We start from the raw sequence: 14,009 nt of genomic DNA on the forward strand, positions 1-14,009 counted from the left end.
ATCCATAAAAGCGAAGCGCTGAACTGGTAGGACAAACGGACATTAACACTTGTATAGTGTCAAAATTGAATAATCAGATTATAAATGTATAAGAGTCGATGCAAAATTGATTATAGAGTTGCTACGCTTTCTAAATCTTACCTAATTACTGCAGGAATCACCATGCAAAGTTTGAAATCGATAGGACAATTCTAACATGCCTAAATTAACGAAAAAAGCTATCTGTTACGGACGGACGTACGGAGTGATGGATGGACGTATGGACGGACCGACCCTAATTATAGAAAAGCTTTGCTTTTAAAAATTAACTTTTATGTGAGACAATGTTAGATATACCTTTGTAAGAATGTGTTACTAAGGACCAATTTTTAAAAGCGAAGCTTTTCTATAATCAAGGCCGCTCCGTCCTTTACTGATATCTCTTATCATAATTTTCTTTTCTATAATTGGGGTTGGTTGCACGTCCGTCCGTCTGTACATCTGGAACTGATAGATTTTTTAGAATTTAGGCATGTTAGTATTGTTCTATTGTACAATTTAGAAAGCATAGCAACTCCAAACATTCACTTATAATTTTGTTTTTACTTAAACATTTATATTCTGATTATTCAGTTAGAACAACAGACAAAATACAAGTGTTAATGTTTGTTTGTACTACAATTTTGCTTTTAAGGAAGTTATCATCCTTGTTTTTTATCTCTTATTTTATTCTTAATCCTCTCCCTCTCCTATATGTTGACCCGTTTAAGATGACCCCTTCTTAAGTTACAGTGGAGTATTATCATAAGAACCTCATAAAAAGGAGGGAAATTTTAACTGAAGATAAATTTTTTTTCTGCAGTGCCGCTACTTTACAAATACGAACTGTAAAATTACAAGTCAAACAAGATAAAGTGGTTCTTTGACAATCACTATTTAATCTGGACAACATTTTGCTTCAGTAAACAATGTTTATACTTTATAATGACGTGCATATTAAGTAAATATTAAGTAAAAAAACCTTTCAGTGTTAAAAATCTTATCTAAACCCCGAACAAACATATTATGCAAATATGAATTTTCAAAATAGCAGCTTTATTATTCATTTAGGATGATTTTACAATAAATATGAAATGTAGATGCCTCTTTTGGTTACAAAATTCCACTGTTATTTTTTAATTAATCAGCACCAATAAAGCACAAGATCTCAAAAACAGCATTTGGGGGTAATACTGGTGAACAAACATATTATGCAAATCCAAAACAAAGCAACAAAAAAAAAGGTTTTTTGGCACTTTTCTCCTGTTTTAAAGATTGATTATGATAAAATAATATTTTTTAAAGGGATGTATGCATTAATTATTATGAAATATAGTATAAGATAGAAATTAATGATTTTTCTAAATAAGCAATGATTGAAAAAATAAATTCGATCCCTATCACTTTAGAGGACAGCTGCTGACCCCTTGTCTTATGGATGAACGTAAATACATGTTAAAGATAAAAATTACCCTGAAAAGTATAAAAAAATCTTTTTTTATGTGTTAAAAAAAATCATTTTAAAATCTTGATTTTGAGGATGATGACCTTTCAGATGCTCCTGTTGGTGGTGATGATGAGCCAAATGTTATCTAAGTACATGCCCATTACAACAACTTGTCTATTAACCTATGTACCATTTTTTGTAGTCATAGCAGCCTCCAATGGAGCCTTCCAACAAGAAATATAACCATCTTCTAAAAACTACAGTATTCACCTTATGAATTGAAGTAAATAAAATTACAATTCTTTTCTTTTTTAATAATGCTGGGCTGGAGGATGCTATAACTACAAAAATTGGATCATAGTTTAATATATAAGTTGTCATCATGGACATGCACTTTGATAACATTTGGCTCACCATCACCACCAATAGGGGCATCTTAAAGGTCATCATCCTCAAAATCAAGATTTTAAAATAGATTTTTTCAACACACCAAAAGACATTTTTGTATAATTTTCAGGGTAATTTTTATCTTTAACATGTATTTAGGTTCATCCATAAGACTGGGGGTCAGCAGCTGTCCTCTAAAGTGATAGGGATCGAATTTATTTTTTTCAAACATTTCTTATTTAGAAAAATCATTATATTCTACCTTATACTATATTTCATAATAATTAATGCATAAATCCCTTAAGAAATTATTATTTTATCTTAATCAATCTTTAAAAGAGGAGAAAAGTGCCAAAAAAACCTTTTTTTGTTGCTTTGTTTTGGATTTGCATAATATGTTTGTTCACCAGTATTTCCCCCAAATGCTGTTTTTGAGATCTTGTGCTTTATTGGTGCTGATTAATTAAAAAAAAACAGTGGAATTTTGTAACCAAAAGAGGCATCTAAATTTCATATTTATTGTAAAATCATCATAAATGAATAAAAAAGCTGCTATTTTGAAAATTCAGATTTGCATAATATGTTTGTTCGGGGTTTATTATACAAATTTTATATCTATTTAAATTTTTTCATGTATATTTCAACAAAAAAAAACTTTAGCTATCAAATTTTTTTTGTAATATGCGAAGGTTCCGTGATCATATGAACATGCTATTTTATTTGAGAAATCCAATATTTTTTAAAAAACTCAAATTGCCCAATAAAATTAAACGGTCTAGCTAAGTTTTTGAAAGGGATAATTAGTGATTTACAACGATATCCTGGCCGTATGAAAATGTATAGCTATTTCAATATTTATAATATTCCCATTTAACCCCTTTCTTTCACACGTTTAACCCCAGTATGAAAATTAGGGAATTTAGCAATATTTGGCACCAATTTTAGTATTTTGAAGCCTTAAATTAGTTTTGAAACTAACGATATGACTGCTGCAAAAAGGCAGTCTGACCGTCATTGTTGTTTTCTTCAAATGACGGGAAATTTGTTTTGATAACTTTAACTGAAAAAATTTTGAAAATCGGACCATAAACACCAAAGATATGAGGAAAATTTGGAAAATATAAAAAATAGCCTAAAACCTGCAAAAAGGCAGTCTGACTGTCATTGTTGTTTTCTTCAAACGACAGGAAATTTAATTTTGATATCTTTAACTGAAAAAATTTCGAAAATCGGACCATAAACACCAAAGATATGGGGGGAAATGTGAAAAATATAAAAATAGCCAAAAACCTGCAATAAGGCAGTCTGACCGTCATTGTTGTTTTCTTCAAATGACGGGAAATTTAATTTTGATATCTTTAACTGAAAAAATTTCGAAAATCGGACCATAAACACCAAAGATATGAGGAAAATTTGAAAAATATAAAAAATAGCCTAAAACCTGCTAAAAAGCAGTCCGACCACCATTGATGTTTTATAGTTAATTGTGCTCCTTAATGATGGGAATGTTGTCAAAAAATTTCAGCTCTCTATCTTTTATAGGAGCCGAGAAAATCACGTTTCCCCCAATTCATTAATTACGGACGGACAGACGGACGGACAGACGGACGGACAGACGGACGGACGGACGGACGGACAGACGGACAGACGGACAGACGGACGGACAGACGGACGGACGGACGGACGGACATTGTGAATTATAGAGTAGCTTCGCTACTAAAAAATATATATGAAAATGCAGCAATATAAATACTAAATTTTAACTTTTGTTTAAAAAGGATGAGATTTTTCAAGATAAGCTTTAAAGCACTGTGTTTTTAAAGGAAGGGCCTACTGACATTTATAATGTCAAACCCAAGGTTAAAAAATCTCCTCCATGTGCATAGCCAAAGCTAGAGAAGAAAGTTTTTCATTATATTATCACTTAATTTTATAATTATTCATCAAAATAGGTTAGGCTGTTTATACTTGAAAACTTCATTAAATGCACCAATAATTAAGGTTTTAATTTGTTTTATTTAATGCTTTATCTTAACATTTATTTGAAATGCAAATTTTGTATTAGTTTAATTAATTAATTAGTTTTTAATTAGTTTTTATTTATTTTGTTTAATTACTTAATAAAAAGAGTTTTTATGTGCTACTTTGGTAATGAATGAACCTAAAAGTGCATTTTAATCAATGATAAGGTTGAAACACACTTTTATTTTGATAATGAATGTGTACAGTTTTTACCCAATAGCAGGTCTGTATAGTTCTCTTAGTAAATTCCTATTGGTGGAGCTTGACTATTACTCAATATATCTCTATTGCTGCAGGCTTCCAATAATAATTCATATCAGAAAATTAAATGCGATTCATACATCTTTACCTCTATATTCCTTTTTAATAGAAAAAATCTATTTCAAACATGTATTCTTACCTTTAAAGTTTTCATGTCATAATCAGTTATATTTTTAACCTTGAAGTTGTCCTCTGCAATTGTTAGATTTATTTTGTCTGGAACATCCAGGTATAAATGGCGGTCAGGTCTGATAAATAAAAAAGATAGAATCTGATAGCCGTCTAATATACTGTAGTACCTAAACACCACCCACTACTCCGTGAGCAGAGTCAAACCAACAAAGCCCAGGAATGAAGATATGTATATACTTCTACGGTTTATTTGGATCTGACAATTACAACAATAACACAAGTTTATATAGCAAAAATCAAAGTATAAAAATAGATGGGGGATGAACTGTGAGGGGCATCTGTGAGCTGGGGTTGTGTCCTTCCGGCGCAAAGGGGTGAAGGGAAGGCTTCTGCTTGGGGTAGACAGGTGATGGTGAAGAAAGGGGAAGGTCCGGCTGAGGAGAAGGGAAGGGGGTAATCCTACCCCCGCTGGTCAGGCAGTCACTGTGGCCAGGACAATGGAATGGCAGGTTATTGTTATCAAAAGTCTATTGATAGCTTATCTCGGATTAGAGGGTTGGTTATCTTGTTGTTTGTTACATAGAATAGGAGCGTAGCAATTCTACAGGCCTTCACTCTCTGTATACCACAATACTCCCCTCGAGACCTTGGGGGGGCTCGCCCCCGCAAGTCTTGACTCGTGGTGTACAACTAGGCTCTACTGAGGTAGGGAGCGACAGAGCATGGCTCTGGCTAGGCAGGCTCCACGGGAGATCCGCTGCTTGGTGTGGCTATCATTGGTGATGAGCATCATCAACTCCTGGTTGGTCCGCATCTCGGGATTGGTCACGGTAAACCCTTGGCGCTGGGAGTTGGCCCAGGTCTGCAGGACAAGTTCAGTGGCCACAGGTAGTTGAACATGGAGACCTAAATGGAGGCTCTGGAGGCTCCCAGGGGAGGAATACTGATGGCGGTGGGTGCATACAGTTCCATTGGTGCTCCAACTTTGTCTAGGTTGGAGGGTGGCCTGGTGCCCACCCGGATGGGAATGGGGTTATCTGGAGCGGACACATCGCGTCGGTACCTTCCTCGGAGGGCACGGTGCCCATGGCAGCTGGGGCATCTTGGCCGGTTGGCCCTGGTGGCGGTGTAGGTGGCTCCATCTCCTCATCTGGGGTCCAGACAGCGTCAGCTGGCTGGGCAGATGCTGGCGGAGGCACCGGAGTAGGCGAGTCATCTTCTCCAGGCTGGTTGGTCTGGTTCTCAGGTACCTCACTCTCTGGCTGGTCTGTTGGATTTCAAATGGCGCCAGCTGGGTGCACAGGCGCAGGTGCAGACTGCTCTCTTCCTTCTTTAGGGTTGTTGGTCAGGCTCTGGTTCACAGCTGGCGGTGGTAGGGCCGTGGCTTCGGCTGGTTGGTACAGGGGCAGCTGGCCAATGGGTCCAGGTTGACTGCTAGCTGGTACAGAGGCTGCAATCGTCCCACCATTTGACTGGTACAGGAGTATCCGGCTTCTATTGTCTCAGTCTGCCCCAGCAGGTGGTGGTGGGAATTTGGTGGCCCCCTTGCCTGCCCCAGGGTTGTCTTGGACGGGGGCAGGTAGGAGGTTGGCAGTCAAATCTTCAGTGTAGGGGTAGATCAGTTCCCTGTGTTGGATGTTAGCGCTGGTCTGAAGGTCCAGCATGGATCTAGCTGGCCTCTGCAAGGGAGCTGAGGGTACAACATCCTGGGATCTCTTCCCTAGCCGGGAGGTGACCTGGCACTCCTTTTCCATCTTGGCTAGAGGGAAGTGTTAAAGATATTTGACTGTTTGGCTCGTCACTGGGTCTATCTAATCTCATCAGCTCTCCCCAGGTGATGGCAGCAGCTTCTTCAAGTTGGCTGGTAATAGCTGAGGCCTGTATCCCTGGGTCCCACACATCACCAGCTGGAGGTGTAGATCTTGGAAGGTCTCCCCTGTCTGGCAAGTTTTTCGTGGCTGGCCTTGGTTTGTCGCTACTGGGTCTGTGCAGAGGCAGGCAGCCAATCGTCTCACAGAGCCTCTAGGCCTCTTGGGGAGTGGTGTACTGCCCTCCCCCTGCACTTCTTATCTGGTTCACAGCTGTGGGTGATGGCCTCAGCTAGGGTTTCCTTCTTTTCTTCTGGCTGGGGCAAGGCTGCCAGGCAGGGTCTCCTGGTTCATCTTCTGGTGGATCCTTGTTGGCTGGATGGCACACAGGCTGGTTGGCTGCTGGACCTGGCTCTTCCTGTCCTCTTTTTCAGCCGGTGGTCTCCTCTCTGGGCTTGTCCAGCAGGTCAGGTATCCTCCTGGCAGCGACGCGGGTTGCCCCTGGCCCCCGCATCGCTGGCAGGGTGACAGATGTCAGGCTCTCCCTTCTGCTAACGGTAACGGATGTTACCTTTCCCATCTTCTTGATGGTGACAGGGTTCACCTCTCTCATTAGGGGGCTTGTCCAGCCAGGCACCATCAGGTTGAGGCCAAAGTGGTGCAGGGGAGCAGTCTCAGGGATATTCGCTGGTTGCACATACTTGGGTTCCATCTGATTGAGGCCAAACCCAGTCAGCTTGACAGGTTCCTGTACGCCACTCATCACTCTGATCCAGGCTGAGATGGCTCCAAACTGAGGTACAGGGTCAGCTACATTTGTGGCACGGAGGTGAGTTGTTGATGATGCTGGTTGCGGCGCCCTTCCTTCAAGGTAGGTGTAGCTGGCCCAGGCCACCACTTCCATCAATGCTCCTCCACATGGGGAATGCAGTGGTTGGCAGCTGCTCAGGGATGGCCTGGAGATCAACCTCTGGTGGCCTCTGGTCCGTCCTAGGGGTCTGGTACCTCTTCCGTAGGCCACCCCTTCTCTGGCATGGGTTTGAACCCCCTGAGCCTTGGTCAGGGGATCATCCAGGTTTCCGTGGTGGTGTCGGATATGGCAATGGGCGGATGCACAGACTCTCCCAGGTTGCTATACACCACCGTTGTTGTACTCCGTCACTGACTTTCCAATCCGGCAACATTCCAAGCTGGCCATCCCTGACATCCTTGTCCAAGGCGGGCGGTAAGCCGGGCCAGGTGACCAGGTAGTTGTGGGTCAGAGTTAAAGGACATGGTTGCAACTGGGCCTCCAGGGGCAGCCCTACAGTACAGGGTGAATGTTGCAGGTAGCTCCCCAGGCGGGCAGTCAATCGACTGGGGGTTGGTGTCCTCCCTAGGCCTTGATCCTGTGGGGACCTTGACTCTACTCAGGGGGCTGGTTCCCCCTTACTCCTGGTGCCTAGTGATGGCCTCTCCCTAAGGCCCTGGGCTGTATCTGGCTGGAGCTTCCATCCTCCAGGGTTAAAAGGGTATCTGAAGTCCTGGCATTGCCCTTGAGCGCTTGGTACCTCCATCTTCAGCATGGGGTCTGTCTTCAAGAACTCAGTCTTGTCTAGCTCCAGGTCCGCCCATGGTCCTCCAGGTTCTCCCCTGGCATGTAGATGTTGGGGTGGATTGGTGGAAACCTCCAGAACATCAGGCTTAACTAGCTCCCTGGTCACAGGGGAGCCAGCATCCAGTAGGAGGGGGTGCTCCCCCAGGACTCGATAGACGCTGGCCGATCCTGGCTGATGGTCATACAATCCTTCTGGTACCATCGTGATGCTGCAGGCAGGTGGGGCAAAACGCTTGGCCGTAATCAGCTGGGCTGCATGCCTGTTCAAGGGGGAAACGGCATTCAGGGCATGCGTAGCCGGCCTCAACTTGACGGGCTCGGCTTGGTAGGAGCACTCAGGGATGGGTCCCGAAGGACACGGCTGGCCGTTGATGAAATTGTCCTCAGTTAGGAAGGCTTCTGGTACTGGTGGTAGGGTCATAGCAAGCAGGTTGGATTGTGAAGGAATACTGGTCTCCAGCAGGCTTGTCTGGAGAGGGCGGCTGCAGGGAACATACGTCCTGTGGGCACAGTAGCCAGCGGCTGCCGGGAACACACGTCCGGCAGGCGTAACAGTAGAGGGTGACTGTAGGGAAACACATGTCCTACAGGCACTGTAGCGCGCGGCTGTCGAGAAACACACGTCCGGCAGGCAAAACAGTGGAGGGTGTCCGCCAGGAAACACACGTCCGGCAGGCAACACAGCAGAGAGTGGCTGCCGGGAACAACATCCGACAGGCGCAACTGCAGGGGACAGCGTCCTACAGTTAGACAGAGGGTGGCTGCAGGGGTTGGTTTCAACCCTTCTTGTCAGTTGGTTTCAACCCTTCTTGTCGTTAAGACGTCAATATTTTACTCCTGCTTTCAAAGTGTGATTTGTGTTTGACCGCCAGAAAACCTGTTGTGTCCTGTACAAGCTTAGTGTTTCTACAAACCAACAACATCATTAAGTTTTCTAGATAAGTTTTTTTATTATTATATTATATTAATCTATCTATATACCCTTTATCTTGATTTTTGTCTTCTTTTGCAATAACTCATGGAACAAAACACCTTTTCTGAAATTGTTAAAAATGGAACTTTTAGGCCTAGGGCTAATTCAAAAAGGATTAGAGAGGGAAGTGATAGCGATATTCAACCTCCTAGTGAAATTGTTGAAAGAGCTATGATAAATTGGCAAAATGTAACATCTACCATGGAATGTTTAGAAAAAAAAGCAGAAAATATGGGGTCTGACCAAGAAACAGCGAAAAGTTTAGTTAGCAAACTGTCGCCTATTTTGAATTATACAGCAGAACTGCTTATGCTTCTAGCTAGAAAGGTTGGGGGGGCTAGAAAAAGCAGCTGACTCTACTAAGGCAACCTTGACTAAAAATGTAGTATGTGGGAATTTAGTAAACTCTGTTGAAACTTCGGTTGCCTATAAAAAGTGCTGTGAAGACTTAAAGGCAACAGCCACTCAATGTAAGATTATAAACTTGGACTTTGGGGCAAATCTAAAAGAGCACGAGGAAATAGTTAAAAAGGCTAAGGAATCTCTGGAAGAAATTGCTGAATTGAAAGATATCATCGCTAAAGCACAGATCATACCACTTGCTAAACAAACAACTTTGCGTAATGGTAAAAACACCATTCCTTTTATTGTTAAGACTAAAAGTAAGGAAGATAGGGCAATGGTAGTTAAAGAAGTAAGCAAAATTGGTCTAAAAACCCCTTATCATTGGCCTAAATCAATTGTTGATGATATTACAAAAATACGTGCTCAACTATCAAACTATAAGAATGAGAAAATTGACCTGACAGACAAACACATTCTTATTAGACCCAATACTGAAACTGGTAAATCTTTATTTATTTCCTATCGTGAAAAAGATTATAATAAACCATGGATACATCTCCAAAATGTTAAAGTACCAGCAGATTCTAAACTAGTTTCACAATTCAAGCAACAGCCATGCTATTCTGAATATTTCAAGCTTTAAGAAATAACATTATTTCAATTGCATATTTTTGTTTTTGCTATGGTTTATATAGTTTTAGTTTACTTTGTTGTCTTTTTTTCGTTCCGAAATCATATAAATAAACTTAGTAAGATTCAATATTCATATATTTAACAGAAGTTGTAATAAAATTAAAATTCCAGTTTTTAAAACAATTTATCCCCTCTTTTTTTCTACCCCCCTACTAATTATTATGCATTCAAACCCATACTTTGAAACATCTTCTAACAAACATACAAGGTTTAGTCTTATCTGCAACAGATTAAATTCAGTTAATTTTTATTTAGTTACTTGCTCATCTTTTATTAAGAATTATAAATTAATGTTTAATGAATAATTTAAGTTTCATTGAAAGGATTTATATTCAAAATGTTAATTCAACACAAGATGTTTCTTTACTTAAGGATATTTATTTTAGTTCTCTTAATTGCAACTCAATCAATATAAGCACTTACAATGTTGGTAAAGCATCAATTAACAAGTTTAAACTTAAAATTAATGCAATGCTTAAAACTAAACCTGATATACTGTTCGTTCAGGATATTAGGTTAAATAATAAAGAAAGTATTTTCAGTAAAGAAGTATGTTTTAATATGGCTGGTAGCTATAAATCTTATTGCAATAGTTCAAAGGGGGAGAGGGGTGTAGCGATTTTAATCAAACAAACTTTGAAATATAAAATAATTAAAAGCTTTAGTTCCATTGATGAAAATGTTTTAATTTTGGATTTAAAAATAAATGAATGTAGAATTTCATTGATATCATGCTATGGGCCAACTCAAAATAACAACAAATATTTCTTTAGACAGTTAAGGGATAAAATATTGAGCATTGGAAATACATTTTACATTATTGCAGGGGATTTGAATGCAATACCTACAACTATACAACCAGAACAAGGTCTCGTACATTCTTCTTTATTAGATATTGATGGTCTTACTGAGGGTGTGAGAATCCATGTATACGAGCTGGTTCTACAACATTGTGAAGTTCCTAACAAGCTACATCTACAAGACATTATTTCTCAGATAAGTTTAGCATTTAGATTAAAGAATGACCTAAGTTCGACAGAATTTAAAAATGATAGGCTAATATTGTTCTGGATTGAACAAAAAGATAGGGCTATAAATTATCTCTTAGATTTACTTCCTCCTTTAAATGACTTGTATGAAATGCCTTTAAATATTAGTCATGATGCTTTCCTTGAAGTTTTGTTAAATTGTATTAAAAATTCTATAATAAGCTTTCAATCAAACTTTCTTAAGAGCAGTAGAAAAATACAAAAAGATTTGTCTAAGTCATTAAACGCGTTGAAGTATGGAAATGTCACAGATGAAACTGTACTTAATAAAATCATTGTAATTGAAAACAGTCTGAGTAAAATGGAAGATGAAGAAAATTATCGTAGGTTAGAGACTTCTGGGTATTTCCACATTTTAAATGCAGAAAAGGCCTCAAAAGCATTTAGTAGTTTGCTAAAAAATTCAAAAAAAGCTGACTCTATCTCACAAATTAAGAATGACTTAGGTGAATTTTTTACATGTGAGAATGAAAGGAATGAGTTTTTAACAAACCACTTTAAAAATAAATTTGGCACAGCCTTTATTTCCAATTCTTCTCTCTTTGATTTTTTAGGCAATAATGTAAATCACCCAAAAATATTAGAACATAAATTAAATAACACAGATAGAGAAAAATTAGAGGCAGACATTTCTATTAATGAATTAAAAGAGTCACTTTGTTCAGCTAATTTAAATTCTAGTGTAGTACCAGATGGTATTCCTTATAGAATGTTGGTTAAGTTTTGGGACATTGTAAGCTTACCTTTACTGAGAGGCTTTAAAGAAATGATTAATAAAAAAACAGTTAAGAGGCATGCTAAGATGTGGTAAAATTAGACTTATAGCCAAAAAAAATTCTGACCTTTCAAAAATTAAATCTTGGAGGACAATTTTTTGTTTGTCTACTGTGTACAAAATTTTCTCTGGGGTTATTGACAATAGGTTAAAAAAAGTAATTGACAAAAGAAATATCAGATCTCAAAAAGCTTTTTCTTCTAAATACACTATTCAGGAAAATTTGATTCAAATTTATGAACTAATTTCTAAAACTTTAGCTTCCAACTCGTCTCTAGCAATTGCTTTAATTGATTTTCACTCAGCCTTTGACTGTATTGGACATGGATATTTAAGAGATGTATTGGAATTTATGAATTTTGGCCCAAATATGATAAATATGATTTTAACATGCATGAATGATAGATTTGCCCACATTCTGACCGATACTGGAATAACACCTAACTTTCCCATGAAAGTTGGTTATATGCAAGGTGATAGGCCAAGTCCTAACATTTTTAAAATTGCCCTAACTCCTTTATTACTTACTTTATCAATTAACAATGAAATTGTAATACCAAGAGCTATACCTTTTAAATTGACCGACACAGATACACAGCCAGACCCTGAATCAGCATTTGCCGATGATTGTAATGTTGCATTTACTCCAACTGCCATTGCTTTAAAAACTATTTTTCAAATTCTTACCTACTTTGCACAAGTTTCTAATTTAAGAACTAATGTAAACAAAACCAAAATTTGTATTATAGGTAGGAAGCCATCAAATGATTTTTTTCTGGAATTGGATTTAATTGGTATTGAATTGGTTGATGATTTTGATATTTTAGGTTTACATTTTGATTCAAAACTGTCTAATATGCAAAATAATTGGAACAAAATTGTCACTAAAATGTCAAAAGTTAGAAATTTTTGGGCACTTTTCTACCTTATTACACCTGGAAAAATTGCAATTATAAAGGGATTCATGTTACCTAATTATTGAATCATATATAATATTTTCAAATTCATTTTGGCTAAACCATGATAACATAAAAGATATGAGAATTTTTAAAAATAATTTCTTTTGTAATAGTGAAAAACAAATTGTAAGCAGGGCAAATTTTACAGAAACAACATGGGTACGCTACGAAAATGATATAAAGTCAATTTGTTTTGGAGACCTGTTAAATACTGATAATATAAGTTTAGATTATAGAAACTTTAACATCAAATCAAAGGTCAATTTTAATTACATGGAATTTTTGAGACTTCGAGGATTTGTTCAGCACAATATTGCTTTATATAGGTGTAAACTTTCAAAACCCCAAACTAAAATCAGTTCATTTTTTTTAAAGCCAAAAGTAAAGTCAAAACATTTTCGTTACTTCTTATCAAATGATGATCAGAGGATAGAAAAGTGTAAGTCTTACTTAAATAGGTATAACTGGGCGAAAATAAGAGAATTTGACATAGAGAGAGAGCGTAAATGGCAAAAAGTATGGACTTTTTCCTTTTTACCAATAAATATCTGAGAATTCGCATTTAGGTCCATAAACAATTATAACTATTTTAACGCTAATATCTCTAATTTTAGGCCAGAATCTCCAGAATGTACACTTTGTAAGTTGGACCGGAATCTACCCGCACCGAGAGAAACAACACAGCACTTTTTTCTGGACTGTCCCGTCACCTCAAACTTTACATCAAACTACTTCACAGAATTTCTACAGAATATGGAATTTAATTTTGACTCAAGCTGGCTGTTAGTAGGAGTCCCAAAAACGCTCACCAGAAACATTATTAATGTAGTTAATATTGAAATTACACTTGTGTTATTTTTTATCTTTCAGTCAAGACTGAAAAAAAAGATCCCTTTAAATTCAAATCTACTTGAATTTATTTCATTTCAAAGAAAATTTTTGCTTAAAAACAAAAATTATAAATTAGGATATGAAAAATTAACAACATATCAATTCGACCCTGGATAATGTCATACTTCGAATATAGAAAGAAAACTACCTGCAAATGAGGGCACTTCTAAAAGTGTTTGTTTTTTCAAATCCATATGTAATATATAATTCCTATACTTTACACTTACAACAAACACACCAAATCTTTAGACACACTTAAGTATTTCACCTCAACTTCATCTCACCTGTAGAGTTTATAGGTGGGTATTGATAAATTAGTATAGTAGAAAAAAATAATGATCCCGAGGATTATTATTTCTTGTTATTCTAACTTTAACCATGTGAATTTAAGCCTGTTTTTCACATGGTGACAGACAAGAAAAATTACCTCATCCAATAGAGGGTCAGTATATAACCTAAACAATATTCTTGAGGTGAAGCTTTTGGTAGTCTGCCCATTAAAGCATTCTGCAGTTTTCATTTAACAGGCCACACTTATTTATCCAGGGATAGGTATAACAAACAATGGATTTAATTCTAAAATAATATTTAGGGGGCAAATGGAGAGGTCGTCAATATTACGATGTGTTGCCCCCCAACGACAGCTGAAAAA

General features: G+C 37.8%; 1 protein-coding gene across 1 annotated transcript in view; it reads right to left on the minus strand.

Moving 5' to 3' along the window:
- Positions 1-3,988: 3,988 nt before the first annotated feature.
- Positions 3,989-14,009, minus strand: part of LOC145307296 (astacin-like metalloprotease toxin 4) — a 32,729-nt gene continuing 22,708 nt past the window's right edge. The window contains exon 9 of the mRNA XM_080149657.1: positions 3,989-4,383. Coding sequence (XP_080005783.1) covers positions 4,257-4,383 — 127 coding nt within the window. The 3' untranslated portion in view covers positions 3,989-4,256. The remainder of the gene's footprint in view (positions 4,384-14,009) is intronic.

Source organism: Acartia tonsa, chromosome 15, assembly GCF_053477335.1.
Source record: "Acartia tonsa isolate MP-2025a chromosome 15, ASM5347733v1, whole genome shotgun sequence".
NCBI classification, from domain to species: domain Eukaryota; kingdom Metazoa; phylum Arthropoda; class Copepoda; order Calanoida; family Acartiidae; genus Acartia; species Acartia tonsa.